Source organism: Amphibalanus amphitrite, unplaced genomic scaffold, assembly GCF_019059575.1.
Source record: "Amphibalanus amphitrite isolate SeventyFive unplaced genomic scaffold, NRLGWU_Aamphi_draft 000181F_arrow, whole genome shotgun sequence".
NCBI lineage: Eukaryota > Metazoa > Arthropoda > Thecostraca > Balanomorpha > Balanidae > Amphibalanus > Amphibalanus amphitrite.
Window position 1 is genome coordinate 283,459 of NW_024881676.1, and position 19,119 is coordinate 302,577.

Consider the following 19,119-nt stretch of genomic DNA (forward strand, 5'->3'; position numbering starts at 1 on the left):
AGTCATTTTGGACCCCGTTTGCACGTGCGCACGTGCAAAATGCCGCTTCCAGATCTCAGGAACGGCTGGGCCGATTGCGTTCAAATTTGGCACACCGCTAGCGACCGGTTAGAAGGGTGCTTTGCACAAGCCCGTTGGAAGCACCCTCTCGCCCTTCCGCACGTGCAGGGCTCACTATCTCGCTCGCTCGTTCTTCGCCCAAAAGGCGTTTTACTGGTGTTTTATTTTGTTGTAATTTTACCTCATACACCAAAGCACACACGCTCAAGAATTTATATGATATGAACTAGCCGTATACCGATTTTTCCCGCGGCACTATCTATCATAACTCACAGCCAGATGAATCTGAGACGTTTCAACAGTGATTGGATATGCATGATTTCAGCGGCACGAAATGGAACAATTTCCAGTCTCATTTGCAATTCCGTTAGTGCATTTGGCCTATATCCCGTCTCCAGCTCGCCCCAGGACAAAACTGAGGAGCGATCGTAATTCTCAGAGATATCTCGGAGTTGGGTACCTTTCCCGGGAAGTTTACTCTTAAACTCGACTTTGAATTGAGTTGTAGAGGTGTTTTATTGATGACACGTGCTGTTGGAGATTTCGAGAACGACGAAGCGTTTTCGATACCTGGAGTTAAATGGCGCTACAGTAAATCTTGCTAAAAGTATGTTACAGAGGAACTAGCTACGTTCCTGAGCCCATCCGTGTCTGCCTTTACCTTTATATTGTGTTGCAATAACAAGCCGCCCCGCAGCAGCCCAGCTCATATCCCTACTAAACTCTGTTCTCGTCCCACAGACAGCCTATTCAGCAAGGCGAGCACCGACTCTTCAAAGTCGTCACAGCTGAAGACGGAAGAGGGCAAACCGCTAACGTCGATACTAGCTAACAAGCTGGACCCATCACTGAGGCGGAGCAGCTACGGAGACCAGCTGGGTATGTAGGGAGAGGGAGGAGCGAGAGAGAGAGAGAGAGAGAGAGAGAGAGAGAGAGAGAGAGAGAGAGAGAGAGGGGGGAGAGACTCGCTGCTGACTGAACCCCGATGCCTCTGAACTATTCAGAATGTCATCTGGCCCGGCCCATCTCGCTGGCTCCCGAGCCGATGGTGTTATTTGCCTTTACGGCGATGGCGGCCGTTCCATCCATTTGATGTCGTTGTTTCCAAACAAAACCAGACTCCCTATCGGTCCGATGAAACACGCCGGAACCAGTGTCATTTCGGTGATCATGGCTGGTGTGATGGGATACAGATTTATGGCAGTCGTGTTCGGTAGATGAAAATCCTGTGACGTCATTTGAAGCAATATTTCTGACTTTGTTAGCCTTCGGTGGGCTTTCTGTCATACGAGCCATATTCAGTGGACTTATTCTTATTCAGGCTCAGATTGAATGGTTATTTTTAGGCTTCGTCGGGCGCTTGCCTGGCTACTGCTTTGGCTGCTAAATTTTAGACTCACCCATCTCAGCTTCGCTTTTATTTGATTTAATAATTAGGGACTTCTCTCAGAAATCTCCTAATTCTTAGTTACTGCCCAGTCCATCTTCATTCTCCGGTATAAATTACGTTACACCTCACGCATTAAATTATCTCTGAATATCATTGTGCGCAGTTGCTAGGCTAAAACCATTCATCAACAATCGTACAACGTTGGGACCATCTGCACGCACAAAATGATGAATCGCTTATTCTTTGATGCATGGATTTGTATTCAAACCACCATCTTCACTAGCATCCTTTCTCAAAACGCACTCCGGTTGGGAGAATATTAAGTTTTCAATCTCCCGGCTTGTCAGGTTATTTATGCTTCAGACGTTTCCGTATCAGAACCTTGATCGATTAAAAGATATTTCAATTTATTTGGCTCAGCATTTTTTATGACCCTTCTTTATCACTTTACAATTTCTCTCCACTTGTCACCGATTCTTTTGCATAATACCACCGCTAATTCTTTTCCGCAAAATTTGTCCGAGGTCACAGATGGTGCATGGTGCTCTTCCTCTCTCCCCATCTCGTTCTCTACCTGGCTGCATCCCTGTTTTCCTTGCTCATGCCTATTTGTCAAACCATCTCAAAATTGGCATCCTAACCTCATCCATGGATTTATGAAACATGCTCCGAAATGTGTCAAATCATCGCAAGCGAAAGCGCCCCCTAAAGGTCGCAATATCTCCTCACCTATCCTATGTGATAGCTCTCTCGGCCCCAAACATCAAAGCCCCGGTACCACAGCCTCGTACCTCGGGTCTGGGTCGTCCCGTTATCTCAGCGGTTTACGTGCGGCCGTTTTAGCGCTGCCGGCCCAGTTTACGACTGACGCTCCCGCCCGGTCCGCCGCAGATAAGAAAGACCCCTTGGCGCCGCTCGTCAAGAAGGGAGGCAGCAAACGGAACGCGCTGCTCAAGTGGTGTCAGAACAAGACGATCGGATACAGGGACGTGGACATCACCAACTTCTCCAGGTAATTGGGGCGGGGCAGGGTTGAGAGGCAAACGATCAGGTCGGAGAGGAGTGAGCGCTCATGGGAGTGGCATTGATAGTGATGGCGATAGAACCTCTGGTTTCTGGAAGGTTGTGGACTGGTTATAACAGCGCGTTGAAGGTCGAGGTTGTCACTTAATCGATAAATGGATTGGCCAGTACTCGTCGAGCTGGTTGTAAGCTGATGATTTCAGTTCGAACGTCGTAAAGGTTTTCGGAAGTCTGTGCACAATCTCGGAACCATAGTGCCTTCCAACCGGGCCGATCATTAATTTCTCATCATCGTTCTCATTAACTATTGAACCTCATCCTGGGCCATAAAACAGCGGCTGCATTGATACCCGATCCGGAATTAATCTTCCAGCCACGTTTCGACACTAATCAGTGGATCCGGCGAACGTTCCGCCTCTATTCTCTATTATTTTAGAGGAATCCAATAACGGACGTATCTTGACGGGAGACGTGTCTCATAACGGGAGTGTGTTGCATGAACCCTTCTTCTTTTGTTGCCATTTTTTTGAAGGCCGACTGGCTGCACTAGCCGTGTTGGACTCTAACGCTATTCTATAACGGCCGAGTCGGACTCTAACGCCCTACTGTAACAGCCCGTGTCGGGCCCGTGACTCAGGGCCGCCCGCTACCGCCGTCCGTCGGTCCAGCCTCATTGGGCCGGGTCGATGGCTCACAAAACCAGCGGCGCCGGTTTAACTGGGTGGAACCGAGCGGACCGCGGCGGGTGGGAGGTGGGACGGGGCGCCCCGCCGCGTCCGCCGGCCCCGACAGGGGTGAGAAATGGAGTGGACAGACCCCCGCCTGCCTACTGCGCGGCACGCGAAATGGCGCAGGAAGAGGAAATTGGAAGATCCATGAACTGGGATATCTGTATTTGTGTCGCACGCCACCATGTGGATGTGTGCCACATACTTTGACACATGCCTTTTTTATCATTTCTGGGTTCGTATTTATTTCCAGTAAAATTTGTCCTGAAGGAATCATGCCTTTTTAATGAAGGTTCCATAATCCCTTAGCCTGTATTCCGCTGCTAACCCCTGCCTGTCTGACCAGCCGGGCCGCGCCCTTCATATGGCCGGTCGGGCTCATGTCTAATGCAGACACTGTACCGGGGCACTCAGACGCTACCGCCACGGCTCAGTCAGTATTCTGCGGATACCCCGGCCTGTTTTGGCGGGACCCTCGCTCCATTTGAGCGTCTCCTGTGATGCAAAGCTGGCGCCCTGTGTTGCCTGAACGGAACGATGGGAGGTGCTTGGAGAGCTGATGGCCTTTATCCCGGCTAACGGCTCAATTCAACGCAAACGGAGGGCTGTCTCAGCCGAGGCTTCATCCTGCGTGATGTGTGTAGGCTGTGCTGAGGAATGTAATGTTTTGGTGGAAATTATAGCTGCTGTATCGCAGTTGCAATGAGATATGCATTCTGGTTGGGTGTAGTAAAATGTCATATTCCAAGCTCCACCACCGTCCTATTGCGAAATTCATGCTGCACGTAAACAAGTCAGAAAGGGAGTTGTCGTACTTCGTCTCAGTGCAGCAGCTGGTCTTATTTGCAGTCACGATCACACATTATGTAGCTAGAAAACTTCATGCCGCCGATTGGCTGGGTCGACAGCCGACGAGTTCTCGTAACTATCGGCCGAGTTGGGTATTGGCAAATGAATGTCACCATTCCGCCCGATGTCGGCCCGTAAATGTCACCATGCGGGTGGTATAGCCGCCAATTTGTCGGCGGAGTAGCGCGCTGTCTGTTGCTGTCACTTTCCAACACTAGTCTGAAGTCGCCTCGAACGGACGTCGACCTCGCTTCAGGTGGACATTTGTAGACGGAGCGATATCCAACCATCCGGGCTGCGGTTCTGTGCGATTTTCTAGTCACATCAAGCCAGTTGCAGTGATGGGTCTGTTGATCAGACGATTGGGAGCTCACCTACGCGGCTAAATACGCCGCTGAGGTCAGCGAATTGCTGGCGGTCTCAGCGGAAACGTCCACTCGATTATCCAGCGGGCTGCCTTCCTGCGTTCGCCAGTGATTGAATGCTGGTGATGGAGTCGGCGGCGTTAGTCGGCCTTAACCCGCGACCTGGTGGGGGGGGGGCTATTTTTTTGCCCCCCCCCCCCCTCCAGACTTTTCGATATATCTCCAGAACCACTGCGCCGATCGTCACCAAACTTTCAGTACCCTCCCGGACATCAATTTTACACATTGTGACCAAAAATTTTTCCAAAGGCTATGATAGGTTGGCCGGAAATGACGTCAGAGAGACGTCATGTTCTGCCGTTTTCGACCCAAAAAAGGGTTTCGCGGGAAGAGCTGTCAGGCCTATAGCTTTGCAAATACAGAAAAATGATACAGACATGAAAGCTGTAGAATAGACAGGGCTACAAAACTGCTATCTCGGATTTTTGAAATTTTTGGATTTTGACCCCCAAAAATCAAAAAATATATTTTTTGAATATAATAGCCAAAAAATCCAAAAAAGTTTTTTTGAATTTCGAAAAAACCGGAATATATGTGATAGTCCCTACCGCCTTCTATCTACATACCAAATTTGAGATCGACACCTCTTTTTTTGGCCAAGTTATAGCAAAAAAACTGTTCAAAATTGATGACGTCAAATTTTCAAACTCAATTTTCAGCAATTCTAGACCTCGTAGCGCAAAACAAAGACCACCATTAGACTCCCCGTGACGAGCTGCATCGAATCAATACCCATTTTATGCAAAAATATCAACTTTGAAATTTGACCTTTTTTGACCTGACCTTGACCTGACCTCCACCAGAAAGTGACCTAAACCGTACCTGATGGTCTTATAACCAACACCATTGAGTTGGAAATGAAAAACTGGCCATAAAACATGCATCGCACAACCTTAGTAAAGTTGGGTTCATGTGGTGACCCTTGGTGACCTTTGGTGACCTGACCTGTGACCTGACCTGGTATGACCAGTGACCTCTGACAGCAACATATCTACTAGGCAACTGACGCCCTATCGCTGATTCCCGACAAAATGCGTTTTCCTCGGTGTTATAGCGCATTCCCTAGAAGACCCGTGAACGGTGAAACATTTCATCTTTGACCTGACCTGTGACGTCATCGGTGACCCCGAGGTCAATAAAATTTGGTTTCCTTCGACAAATTTGACAGGTCTTTCGAACGCCGTTTGAAATTTGCGGATCCGTCCAGTAGTTTCGGAGTTACGAGGGGGGGGGGGGCAAAAAATAGCCCCCCCCCCCCCCACCAGGTCGCGTTATAAACAGACCCCACCAGGGCGCGGGTTAACTTTGGTGCTGAGCCAGAGCCTGTATCGGTCTTGCTGTCGAATGTGGAAATCGCGCTGCTATCGGCTTTAGAGAGGCCTTTGTGAAATGCGCTGTGGCGGATCGCAACTGGCAGAAAGAAAAACTTGTGATTGATGAAGGTTAAAGTAAAAATCGTTGAATAAGCAATGGTTTAACGTGCCTCCTTGCTTCGAGCATCACTCTGTCTCGATCACTCCTATCTTCCAATAATCTTCATGTACTTTGAAGCCGAATTTTTGTTGTTCTTGATCTTGCTTTCCTCTATGATCCACTACAGCCCACTAAGTTTCTTTCCATGCCGATCCATGCCGTTTCTCTCCGTACTCCGTCTGTCGCAGACTCGCAGCGGGTGCCCCCTCGATCACCTCTGATGAGCCACTCTGCAGGGAGAGAGGACGGGAGCCGCGGCGACAGCCGGCCGCCATGTGCCGCGGGTCATGACCTTCACTAACCCGTGGGCCAGCCGGTGCGGCTGTGGCCAAATTAACGCACCCGCTCGGCCGGATGATTGGTCGGTGCGGTGTGCCATATTGCGCGGCGGAAGTGGGAGATGGGGAGGTATTTAATTTGGTTGGCCGGTTATTGTGATCGGAAGGAGAACTGAAAGGGACTGTGAGCAGGAATACAGGAACTATAGAGTGTCAGCATGAAAAGCCCGCACAGCGGTCGTCAGATTCTTTATGATGGCAACTTTTCTCAATATTCTTATGAAGGTATTGGCTCCTAGTTATGGCAGTCCACTGTTTCGACCTGCCTGCAGTTTTCAGTAACAGACGTAAACTGCACTTAAAACAGTCATATATCGGCGCACTGCCACCAGCACAGTCGCTGTCGGCATTTGGTGTGTCTGGCGACTGTGTGTGCTACTGCCGCTGGTATCGGCTCTCGCGATATCGAGTATTGACCGCGCCACAGGTCATATCTACCAGCTGCTGGTGACTGTCTGCCTGTGGCCGTAGCATAGTTGTTTAGAGGCTTGGGTGCAGTGTAAATGCGGGGCTATCTCTGTTTTCGCAGGTTTTCATTTTTTTGATGTAGGCATATTCTGCTCATCTTGTGCTAAGATTTCGCTGCTTATCTTTACAACAGTCTTGCCGTTGGCTTAGCGCAGTGTGATACTTGCTGACTGCTGTGTTACGTGCGCACTTGTATTTCCTAGCCCCGAATGCCTATAACATTGTGGGACAATTTCTGTAAGTTTTTGTTCACCTCCGACAGCCAGTCGCCTCTGAGCCCGGTTACCTGCCGGCGAGTGTCGTGTGCGGGATATCGATGTCGCTCGTCGTGCTGACCAGTAATTACGACTCCATAGCCGGCTGACGGTCACTGTACCGGTGTTACTCCACATCGGACTGATCCGTCGCTGTGTCACTGACGCTGAAGAGCTGTTTGACGATTAATTACCACATCAATCGACTGCCAATGCTTCACTAGATCACTGACGTTAAGGTTCGCTTCTGACGCTTCATCACTGTGTTACACTGGAGTCTTGAGGAAACGCGGTTGTTACGTTCCCATTATTACCGCCCGTACACTGTCCTTACCGTGCGATTAGCAGTCCTCACCGCCTCGGGGGTGCCAGGCTGGACGCATCAACGACCTGAATAAACAACTCGGGTGGTCAGGACGCCAAAGTCGCCCAAACTTTCGCTTCAAGTGTCGTGTGAATAGTATAGTTTCGGGATATGAATGACTCATAATCAAAACGAGGTGCTATTGTAGTACAGTACAGTTACCTGATTTCTCAGAATTACTGTGTTTGGGTGGATTGTAATGGCATGTGTTAGCCGTGCCGCGGTTCAAGCTCGGTTCCCAAGCGTTTCTAGGAAGTGGTCGACATTAACCGGCAACGTTTACCGAATGTCGGTGAAATTGTTTTCGCTTTTGTGTGGGGCGCCATTTATCATTGATATTGTGGTCTGCGCGGTGCGAAAAAAATGAAACCGTGCTGGTATGAAAAGCGGATCTGAATGGCGCATTGATTTTTGGATTAGTAGCTTATCCTGAATGAATTATACTGGACTTTACTTATGTATCCGTATGATCACTCTGACGGTCTATCTGTCTCTCCATCTTCTGTAAACCCTTGGTTGCATTCTCTTTGATGTAACCTCTGATCTTATATTCTCTCTTTCATCCTCTGACTCTTGTTTCCTTCTTGTTGACCCACACCTGATGACCCCTGACCTCACTCTGACCCCAGTGACCTTTATCTAACCCATGACCCGTCTTCGCCGGCAGCTCGTGGAACGACGGGATGGCTCTGTGCGCGCTGCTGCACAGCTTCATGCCGGACAAGGTGCCGTACGACCAGCTGAAGCCGGGCGACAAGCGGCGCAACTTCAACGCGGCGTTCGAGGCGGCCGAGACGGTCGGCATCCCTACCACACTGGTACGTATACAGGCGGGACGGACGGGCGTGTGAGCATTGTCTGTATGTGTTTGTATGGGGGGGGAGGTTGTGGACTAGTGTGTACGGTGTATGGTCGGGTAGGAGGCTGTCTGACTGTTGCACGTTCTGATAGTGAGATGTGTATAGTGTGAAACGTTTGGCTATTTGTGTGTCTGGTGGTAAGGAGCTAAACCAATTAAGTCAACTCAACAGTTTTTAGTATCCAAAGCGTTGCCAACGGCTCAAAAGTCGTTCGTTTGTAAATCTCAAAGGAATCTGCTTTTCTCATCTCAAGTCGTGCCTTAGCACTTAAACCACGGTGTTCGTCTCACAGGGCCATTGTTTTGTATCTCTGGTAGGCGAGAGGCGCTCCATTCCATTGTTTTAACAGCTCCAGTCCAATTCTACCATTGTGGCTGTGCGTCTCATCCATTTTCATACCAGCTAACTTCGCGCTCGGCGTTGGCTGCTTAATTGAGATTCAGCTCGTGTGCCCACTGTGCGTTCAGCGGATATTTGTAGCTGACCGAGGGGACTGTGGCGGGGTGCGAGGGTACTAGTTTGGACAGAGAGCGAGTATGCCGGAGTATCACAAGCAGATGATACGATATTCTCATTATCGGAGACCTGGGCTTGCAGTAGTTGTTTGCGGTGTTGGTCCCTGGGCATACATATATTAGCACGTCGCTGTGTCAAGCTGTGTCAAAGTTCTTGTCGCTGTGTCAGGCTGTGTCACAGTCCTTGTCACCATCCCAGTTCTGTGTCGCCCGCGTCTGTCAGTCTCACCCACTGATCCGTGTGTCGGACCGATTACCGTCGGCGTGCTGCGCCCGTGGCGGACCCGTACGGTACGCACAGGGGTGATATTTCCCTCGGGAGATGTGCCGCATTGCCGTATTGCCGCTATACGACGGGTGCGGGGTGGTGCAGTGGTGTGGTGGGTTATATGCTTATATAGGGACCGTGGAAATAAGATCTTGTGTGCGTGGTAGGTGTCGATGGTATTTGGTCCCGGCGACCTGTATGTCGCCACTTGTAGATGTTTTTTATGTCTGACCGTCCGTGCACTTGTTATCGTACGAGCCACTTAAAACCGGCGATGCTTTGTCGTGGCTTCTTGATGCTTGCTGCTTTATTTACTATGGCGTCAAGCTTATGATATACGCTTCTGAGCTTCAGATCTACATACTTTACCCTCCGTCCCCCGGTGTATTGCTACGGCGTGACGCGACAGGACAGCGTTAACGATTGGAAATTCAAAGCCAGCTTCGTCCCCAAGGAAGGATTACATTCCGGCACTGAATTATGACAACACTTACATATCGGAGATAGGAAACGTGAGCCAATCAATAAGACGTTGAGTGGTTAATAGTAGCCATCGACTGTTGATGACTGCTACAGACTGTCGGTTTGTAGAGACATCACTCGTTTGTCATATACCATAGCCCTGTTTCCTCCCAACCTTCCGTTCTGCCGTGGAAGGGATAGCCACCCAAGGCTAAAAGCCGCCTGCTCACATATACCGTCCCTGTCGACAGACCTTGGCCCCGGGCACTCCCAGAGACTGGGGGGAGCGGGGAGGGGACCACAATCGATACACCCGCGGGCGCCGGCCAAGAGCCGTCCGCTTTATCCCAGCCCAGGCTCCGGCTCGGGCTGGCCGGCCCGGCTGTGAGGGTGGTGGTAGGGTGTTCAAGCCAGGGGAGATATGATCACTCAATTACGAGTTGTGTTATCTTATTCTCCTCCCTGTTTGGAGCGCTTTGTTTTGCTTGGTGGGATTTTCAGGCAGATAACTGAAGCCGGAACGAGCTTGTTGACGCGCTTGGTGTTTGCAAGTAAGATAAATCTCCACGTCGGAAGACGAAATGTAGTGATCAAACAAAGCTGTCTTGACTTATTTACATACGAATCTTACCCACCAGCCGTTGACGAGCCTACAAGCGGTCTAGTTCCTCGCTGCTCCCCGGTCCGTCTCGATGTCTGCGATACAGCGGACGGGTGACCGATCACCCCCATCACGGACCATCAGCCACCCTCTGTCCGACCATACTCCTCTCTCTCTCTCTCTTACTCTCTCTCTCTCTCTCTCTCTCTCTCTCTCTCTCTCTCTCTCTCTCTCTCTCTCTCTCTCTCTCTCTCTCTCTCCCTCTCTCTCTCTTTCCCCGCCCTTCCCGGGCCTCTCAGGGGAGGAGTATCTCCCCATGGCGTGACGCGCGGTACTCAGAAGCTCGTCATGTCACCGAGCTGTTAGCGTGGGACCTCTCCAGCCCAGGGGCCGTATTCACGTCGACTTCGTAAGTCGATTTTCTTTCGTAAGTATAATTTGGTATTCACGTCGACACTTCTTAAGTTTTTATCGACGGAATTCACGTGATTAAAAAAAATTACTTAAGAAGTAGGTCAAACTTAAGAAAATTCTTACGAAAATGATCGACGCGAATACGGCCCCAGAACTCCCTGACGGGGAGGGCGGCAATCCCTCTGGTAATGTCACCGGCGGACGACGGAGTGTGTTACTCTGGGACTGACTCCCTGACGGGGAGGAAAGCAGTCCCTGCGGCGGCGGCACCGCCTGAGACCAAGGCTCTGGAGGGAGGATGGCGCTCCCTCCGGCGACACGCCGGGCGCTGGGTGTGACTGATGGACATCTGTGGGCTACTGGGTGGCTGATGCATTAGCGCGGCCTGAGACTGTTACTTCGAGAAGGACGGCTATGTGCTTGGATGGGAATGGCGCGATCTAGCTGTTTTGAGCGAAGTTGTGTCAAGTTGTAGGTTATTGTCCTGGCAATTGATGGGTCGATGTCATGTGTGAGGATGTCTCTTTTTAGCATGTCTCACTATCTTGACTCCCAACAAACGCGCTCAGTTGAGTACACCATTCATCATCTCGTCTTGAGCGCCGCCCCGCTCCGTACGCCCTCTGCGGTGAGGTGGCCCCTTCTAGCGCACATTCGACCGCTCCATGGGTTCCGCGGCGCTCAGGTGGTGTCGATATTTCACCGGGCCTATCGGTTCGAGAGCTGTGATATCCACCCCGGCTGTAGCCAGACTGATGGACGAGCATCGCCAATATTCCTGCCAGAAGTGGCGGGCGCCGCCGCTAGGAGGGCTATCGACATGCTTGGCGGGGCGGGGCGGGGCGGGGCGGGCGGGCGGGGCGGGGTGAGCGGCCTTGGTGGGGAAGCGGGAGGGAGAGAGGTGTGGAGAGGTGGTCTGACTGGGAGGGACTGACAGGACTGCAGTATGCTGCGCCATCCAGTGGCTTTTTCTTTGATAACGGACAGTCTCAGAAATGAGAGGATGTTTCTCACTGAAGCAGTGCCAAATCTCGGCGCTTTCCTACAGCCGGGGGCGGCGCCTTTCCTGCAGAGTACCTCTCAGATCCGCCGCGCTGTATGATGACCCGCTCGGCACTGGTGCCAAGGACTCCCGCCAGCCGCAGCCCCGGCCCCGGGCTGTCTGTCTGAGCTCCGTCCCAACGACTGACGATGCACGGCAATGGTCCGTCCTGGCGCGGCGGCAGGCTGTTAGGGTAATGAGCCGAAAAGGAGCTCAGCTATGGCGGATTATTGTGGTGGCCGACAGCGCAGGGCACGGAAGAAAGCCTGGTGTTTGGCCCGCCATGTTTAGCCGCGACCACGCCCGGTCAGCGCGAATGGTGTCGGCAGAACTGGAGCGGGCGCTCAATACAGCCCTGTCGGGTCGGGCCGAAATGTTCCCGCCGCCGGGCTGTTGGCATCTGTTAGAGGCGACGACAGTCGGCTGTCGCCGGCGGCCATGGATCGCCGAAAATCGCCCCCGGACTGTGACCGTTGGATTGTCACCGCCGGACTGCTGTCATCGCTGTCCGGACTGCTGACACCGGCGGCTGGACTCCTGTCATTGTCAGCCCTTGGTCGATAACTCTAAAGCTGTCATGAGGGTCATCGCTACCCTGGCTGCCACAGACTTAACACGGCTGGTGTCTCCGGCTGTCGCTGCTACCGTCTCGGCCACTGTCCCAATCCCTCACGGCAACGTTCTCTGACCACTGTCCCAATCCCTCACGGCAACATTCTCTGACGTCACCGCCGTCACGGATAGTGTCTGTCTCTGTCACGACTGGTGCCTGTCGCCGGTGCAGCGGAGGATGATAGCGGGAGTGGTCGCAGAGGCCGCTTGTTGCCAGGGAGTGGCCGTGCTCTCTCCGACCTCTGTCATTGTCGTCGGCTAGTTATTCGTCGCCGTTCTTTGTTGTCGCTCTCCTCTGCCCAGCGACGGAAGATCGTCTGGCTGCTAGGGTCTCGACGCGCGCGGTGGTCGCGGAAAAGGTTGAGGGAATAGTTGATGTTTCTGTAACAATGTGTTTGTTCCGACGACGTCATATGATCAAGATCATCATGCTTATCCTGGAATGAAATTTCATTCCACGATGCCACTGTTCCAGAATTATTCGTCGAATAACCATTCCTAGAAACCCAATTGCAGATGACTTGTTGGCCATTCGCTATGTCTCGTATGTCGATAACCTGTTGCTGCCTGTCGATAATCCGACCTTGTCTGCCCGCCGGCAATGGAACTGTTTCCCCAATGCCAGTCACTGGGTAGACAGTGGACATTGCCGGCCGCACTGTCCACCGGTCGATGGGACTCCACGCGGGCCGCACGCTCAATGGTGTGCTGTGTGAAGCGGCGGGGACCTTACGCTCAATGGTGGGCAGTATGTGTCGTGTGAAGCGTCCTAGCCTCGCCGCGCGGCCGGCGGTCCGTCCATGTCGTCTGTGTACCGCCGTATTGTCTCACCAGTGCAGTGGGGAGGGAGGGGGGTGGGTGATCGAACAGGTCCGAGGTGGGTGGGCCGGCCGCCGGCCGGGCGCGACGCTTCCAGAGGGAGTGAGAGGTGGAAACGCTGACAACCTGAGCGAATAGTTAGTACCTGCCTGTCGGTTCAGCTCGGTCCCAACACATATCCTGTTTGTACAATTATAAAATGAAATTATGATAATGAAATTTAAATGTAATATTTTTATAAGATGTAGTTTGAATAAACAATTGTCGTCCTAGACAGCTCCCATTGCCGTAAAAAAATGAGGGATTCAATGCTTGAGAGCAGGATTGGGACTGTTAGTAGGTACCGCATTTAGTGCACACCCGAATGCCATGCACTTGGAACAGCGCGTCGTGTGTTTGATCATTATCTGCGGAAATTGGCGACTATCCCAATGTTGTCGTACATCACTCGCCATAAGATGTTGTCCTTGCCGAGATAGCACAACACACGCTGCCGCTCTGTACGTGTTATCGGCCATGTCAACATGAGCGCTGATTGGAACGTCATCTTCGCTCTATAAAATGTTCTCCAAGGTATCTCAGGTCTTGGCATTTTTCTGTGGCGACCATTTCTCGCTGGGTCGAACTTGGGAAGTCTGGTCTGACCTGATAGGACCTAGTTTTTCTTCCAGCGATGGCGCAGTTTCTCCCCAATAAAGCGAGCGAGTGATGTTTGCTCTGAGGAGCCGCGGAGCCGTTTCATCATTTCGGGATCTTTGTGTGGCTGAGCTTCGGCTTCCCGTTATCATAATAAACTCGCCTAGTGGCGTCTCAATGGCGCGGGAAGTGGGGTTAACGGGCAACGTAACGCCCTTAGCCGCCTGAGGCACGGCTTCTGAGGCCTGGGTGCGGCCGAACACGTTTTGCATGTTCGTATGGAAGATCAAAGTCCCTCCATGCGTCGATGCAAATGTTATTTATTTGTGCATAACTACATTGCAAACCAATATTAAATAAGCTAAACAAAAATTCAATTCATTTTTTGTAGGCACGCCACCAGCTATGTTCCCGAAGTCTTAACAAACTCCCGTGACCGCGCCACCCTCTCTCCCATCCCTCGATTCCGTCCCGTCGATAATCAGCGCGTGTCCCGCACCTCCCTAACCAGACAGGACACACCCTCCGACCGGGCTGTACTGACCGTCAGCACACGCATCATCTGGTTCGTACAGGACGCTCCTACACAACACAGTCCGGTGATGTAATTACCGCTGTGGTGGCGGCGGCGTCTGGTCGCCATCCGCCGTCATTAGGCGTCGTCAGGCCGACCGGCGTCATCAGACGATCGGACGAGGGATGACCACTGCGGCAGCGGCGCCGGGCTAGGGTGGCCTGGTGGGGCTAGCTGCGGGTGTCCCCTCGCTGAGCTGATGAGTGTCGCTGAGCTGATGGTAGGGAGGATGAGCCGGCTGCTGATTGAGTAGGTGGGTGGGGTAGAGTAGAGTGGGGACCGCTCACTTCCTGTGGGTGCTCTGCTGATGAGATGGCGGTGCTGAGAGGAAGACTGTTCCAAATCCAGTGTATTGAGGTCTCCATTTAAATGGCTTTTCAGCCCTCTCGTCGTGTGCGTCAAACAGCTCTTGACGAAGCAACGAAAAAAAATGTCCACGACCGTCTCTCCCAAGCCGATATTGCCAGCCTATTCAATTTGTAGCACGAGATGTCGGACAACACCATCCAGATTAGACAGCGCGTGACTCCGCAATGACGCAAGTCGCGCGAATCTGCTACCCGCTGATTATGCATCGACAGCTGACAGCCATGACAATAAGCTCCCAAGAGCTGGAAAGTAGCGCCCTCGCGGTCTGCCCACAAAAGCATCCCTGCTCTCGAGAGCGCAGGTGACTGCGCCCGTCAAGCTGTCGCAGCACCCGGCCAGTTACACAACAGCGAACTCGGCCCTTCGCTTACCTGTAGTCAGTGGCATCTACTGACAAACCTCGCGTCATGAGTCGTCACAGGCGGTTGGTTCTCTGCCTCCCAGCTCCTGCGCTGCGCTGAATCGCAAGGCACCGCCCCTCTGAGTACCATGCCACCACTCCCTCTTTCACCGTCACTATTCATAGCCTCTCTGTCACTCTGTCACTCCGAGTGTCACACAATGAGAGAAGCCAAAAAAATTGTTGAGACCATGACCGATGGTCCGTCCCCTTCGCTGGCTCGTCTCTGACTGTCCTATATCCCGCGCTCCCCTCGTGCCTCCCGCCCCAGCCCGCCCGCTCCGCTTATCTCTCTCCCTCCCACCCTCCCTCCCTCTCCCTCGCTCTCTCCGGCATCTGTCTGCCCTCGCCCAACGCCTCTTAGCCGGGGGCCGCTAAGTTGCCATACATGGTTTTTCATCCGCTGCCGACCCCGCCAACGCTGTTCCACGTGGACACAGATCTGTAAGGGAAACAGCGCCTCGCTCGCTCACTCTTAATTTTAGGTAGCTCCAACTGATGTCCGTGGGAGCATCGGGTGTGTCTCTGTGACACGTCCGAGCGACGCTGTACAACTTGGGCCAGTGCAGGCGGCGCGTCAAGCGAGACCAGCCTTTGTATAAGAGCCACATCCCGTTTCTCAAGCATGCCCTCGAATCGCTGCCATCCAAGCGCCTGCAGAGCAGGAGTGACGTGCTGCCGTCGGGCCAGTCCTGTGACGACACGTGCCGCAAAGTTGATCGCCTTCTGGATACGGTGCTTGTGGTGGGGGTGTGGTCCGCACTGCAGGATGGAGGGGATGGGTGTTTTTGTGTCATTTGGTTGAGTGGCATTTTCGCCTCGACCGGCTGAGGCGAAAATCTCTCTCTCTCTCTCTCTCTCTCTCTCTCTCTCTCTCTCTCTCTCTCTCTCTCTCTCTCTCTCTCTCTCTCTCTCTCTCTCTCTCTCTCTCTCTCTCTCTCTCTCTCTCTCTCTCTCTCTCTCTCTCTCTCTCTCTCTCTCTCGTACTCTGTCTTTTTTCTAGTTTCTCACATCCCCTCCCCCTCCCTCCTTCTTTCACTCCCAGAGCTCTCAGCATTATACCCAGTTGTCATGTAGAGCGTGCGCCGTTTCCGGCAATCCGGACCCGGCGGACCGTCCGTACACGGAATTGATCTCAGTCGGAATGGCCCTCCCCTGCACTACGGCCGTGATGGGTCGGCACTGCCACTGAAGGGTCGGTCCGCGCTCTCAGGAGCAGCTCGGGTCTCAGGAACTGACTGCACTGCAGCGCGTCTCAGCTTGGGTCTGTTTAAGTTCGGGTCGCAGATGGAATGTTGCTGGCATGGCTGGGCGATGTTTGTTATATAATCGTTCGGCCGAGATGGAATGTGTATCATGGGATGTTTAGCGAGTGGGTTTGATCTTGTTATTAGTCAGGTAGAGAAGGAAGTGCACCCATGAGAAGTGTTTTTCATGCAAATCCATGAAATGCACGGTCGGAGCTATAGGTGACAAGAATTTCCATCGTTGCGTGCTAAACACCCCATCGTTGTGTGCTGAATTTCCACAGCTGGTGGTCGATTTGCCTACGTGGGGACAATATTCAACTATAAACGGGCCTTCGTGTCAGCATTCATGTCGGCATAGTTCTGCCTTCAGTCACCATGTCTAGTCGTTTTATCGGTAAAAGACGGTCGTGTGGGCCACATGTCACCATGGCCAACCGTTCCCAGTACCGGGCTCGACCGGCCGTCTGATAAAACTGAATTCGTGGTATGGATTGGCTCCGAGTGTGTGCAGTCGGGGGCGGTGCGATGTCAGTGTTGACTCTGCCCCTGATATTGCCTGGCTATAGGCGTGTTTGGGGTCACCAAAGGTCACCAGCCGACTGTTCCAGGTCACCCAAGGTCGTCAACCCATTGCTCTTAGGTCACCCAAGGCCACCAGCCGACTGCTCTTAGGTCACCCAAGGCCACCAGCCGACTGCTCTTAGGTCATCGGGAGTTGCCAGCCGACTGTTTTAGGCAGGTGACTCACTGGGTCGGTCGCCCATCTCCTGTCGCAGCCTGTGGAAAATGAAGAGACGCGGCTGGCAGGACGACAGAGCCTCTGTTCCATTGTTGGTGTTGGTTCGTGCTTATCGCCCCCAGCCGTTCCTGTTGTAATGGCGAGCTCGCCGCCGGTTGTAGCGAGTCGCCCGTGCCAAAGATCAGTTGGCTCTGAGTGAGAATGTGGCCGGTGTCGGGAGACTGGGGGACCTCCGTTTTAGATCAATGGCGGAGTGCCTCTGCCGGGATTTCTTCGGCCGCCAGCGAGCGGCTTTATTGACATTTTGGTGATTGCCTCAGGGTTAGAGCGCTTCCTTTCTTCGTTTTCATTGTGTGGTCTTTTCAGACGTAGACCAGTTTTCTTTTCAGACAATGTTTTCGGGTGGTTATTTTGTGTTACTGGGATCGTGATAATGGCTGGGATTCTTCTGACGGTACTAAGCACAGACGTAAAACTCGCGGCTGTGCGGTCTACACAATAAAACAGAAAGGAAGCTACAGTACAGTTCTGTAGGTGAAGTATTTGAGCCCGAGTTAAATCTTTTGTGTAATTTATCGTCGATCAAAAAGGGTTGTATGGTAAATGGTAGTTTGCTTTTCTTTCTGCCTTCCGTGTTACTCTGCACCATCAGATTCCGTAAAATTTGGTACCTGGCTGTTTTTTTCGTATTCGTCACGCAATTGCGAAATGCCGTCTGTCGCCGTGGTTTTTCGTCAGCTGTCTGTGGTGTGAGTGACATGTCCGTGTTGTTCCTCGTCCTGCCGTGAGTGATTTGTTTGTCTGGGCCGGGGCCTGTTTTCGACGTGGACTGACCTTTGCCGGCGGGGTCCCGTGACGCCGTTTGCACGCCTTCTGGCCGTGACTGACAAATGGCCAGGGAGGGGTTGGTGCTGCGCTGTGGCCGTCGGGCCTACAGAGTGGTATGGGTGCTGTAAATGTGAACCTTATGGCGCAGCGCCTCGACAACGGCGGGCCCTGCATTTCAATCTTTACTCGGCACTATGTGCTGAATGATGTATGTCCAATTACTGGGCCGAATCGTGATGCTGGTGTCGATTTTAGCTCAGACAATCCAACTACAGCAATTAATCACTATCATTTTTGTAATTACCCGACGATGAGTTATTTATTGCTAGAGCAATATTCGTGGGCACAACCGATAGCATGCTTAAAGTTCCACATTGACCGGCTCTCTAGCATTGCTCGACGGCTAACTATCCCTTCCCCCGTCCGTTGGTTAGCCATCACTCCCCGTCCCGGATCGCGTTGGCGCCGCTCTGACCGACTTATCTCTCTGTTTTCAGAACACCAACGACATGGTGTCTCAGGACCGGCCCGACTGGCAGCAGGTGCTCGCCTATGTCACCTCCATCTACAAACACTTTGAGACTTAGCGGCGCCGAGCGAGCGCCGAACCGGCTGTGATTTCCCGCCCGCCGCCCCCGCCCCCGCCCGGCGGCAGATCTGACCCGCCGCCCCCGCCGCCGCCGCAGTCGTCAGTCCCCTCTCTCAGGACCGTAGTGTCAGCGGACAGCCGAGCGTGGCGCCGCACTGTAGCGCGTGTGTGTGTGTATTTGACCAAATGTTGATCTAGTCTGGGCCGCTGCACCGGAAGAAGGGTACTTCCGGCGAGCGCCGCGCGGGGCGCAGCTTGCAGTGATGGTCAGCGGTGTTCTGCGCGTGGCGGCTTGGCGCTGTGTGCGGCTTGTACGCGGGCAGGGATGTGTTTTGATGTAGATATGCGCGTGTGAACTGTGTGCATGTATACGATGTGCATTGGTCTGTTTTGTTTGCCCATGCATGCGTCTTGTGCAGGCCGGAGCGGCGCGCCTTCTGTGTGCTCGCGTGTGTTACGTTGGGTCAGTGTAGCTCGGCTGTCTGAGAAGGCAGTCTCTGTGCCGCGCCAGTGCCGGCCGGCCACCCTCCGGTAGGTCGGAGGACCGGTGAGTGTTCGATCGCGTGCTGCCGCCTCCGGAGTCGGGACGGAGGCACCCCGGGCCGCCGGCAGTGTCTGTAAATGTTTATTTTTCACATATCACCACCGTTCTCACCTGTTTTAGGTCTCTCCTTGTAAAATACATGCCTAGCGTTGTTCATACGTGTTTTATCATCGGTAACCGTTCAAATACTAACACAGACACCGGAATAATAAGACGCAACGACGT

At 52.8% G+C, this 19,119-nt stretch overlaps 1 protein-coding gene across 8 annotated transcripts in view; it reads left to right on the forward strand.

Annotated features, from left to right (window-relative positions):
• Nucleotides 1–19,050, forward strand: part of LOC122384098 (cytospin-A-like) — a 144,389-nt gene extending 125,339 nt beyond the window's left edge. For all 8 annotated transcript variants that reach the window (XM_043371106.1, XM_043371107.1, XM_043371109.1 and 5 more), the window contains 4 exons: nucleotides 802–939; nucleotides 2,342–2,462; nucleotides 8,040–8,190; nucleotides 18,259–19,050. In XM_043371106.1, coding sequence (XP_043227041.1) covers nucleotides 802–939; nucleotides 2,342–2,462; nucleotides 8,040–8,190; nucleotides 18,259–18,348 — 500 coding nt within the window. In that variant the 3' untranslated portion in view covers nucleotides 18,349–19,050. The remainder of the gene's footprint in view (nucleotides 1–801; nucleotides 940–2,341; nucleotides 2,463–8,039; nucleotides 8,191–18,258) is intronic.
• The last annotated feature ends 69 nt before the right edge of the window (nucleotides 19,051–19,119 follow it).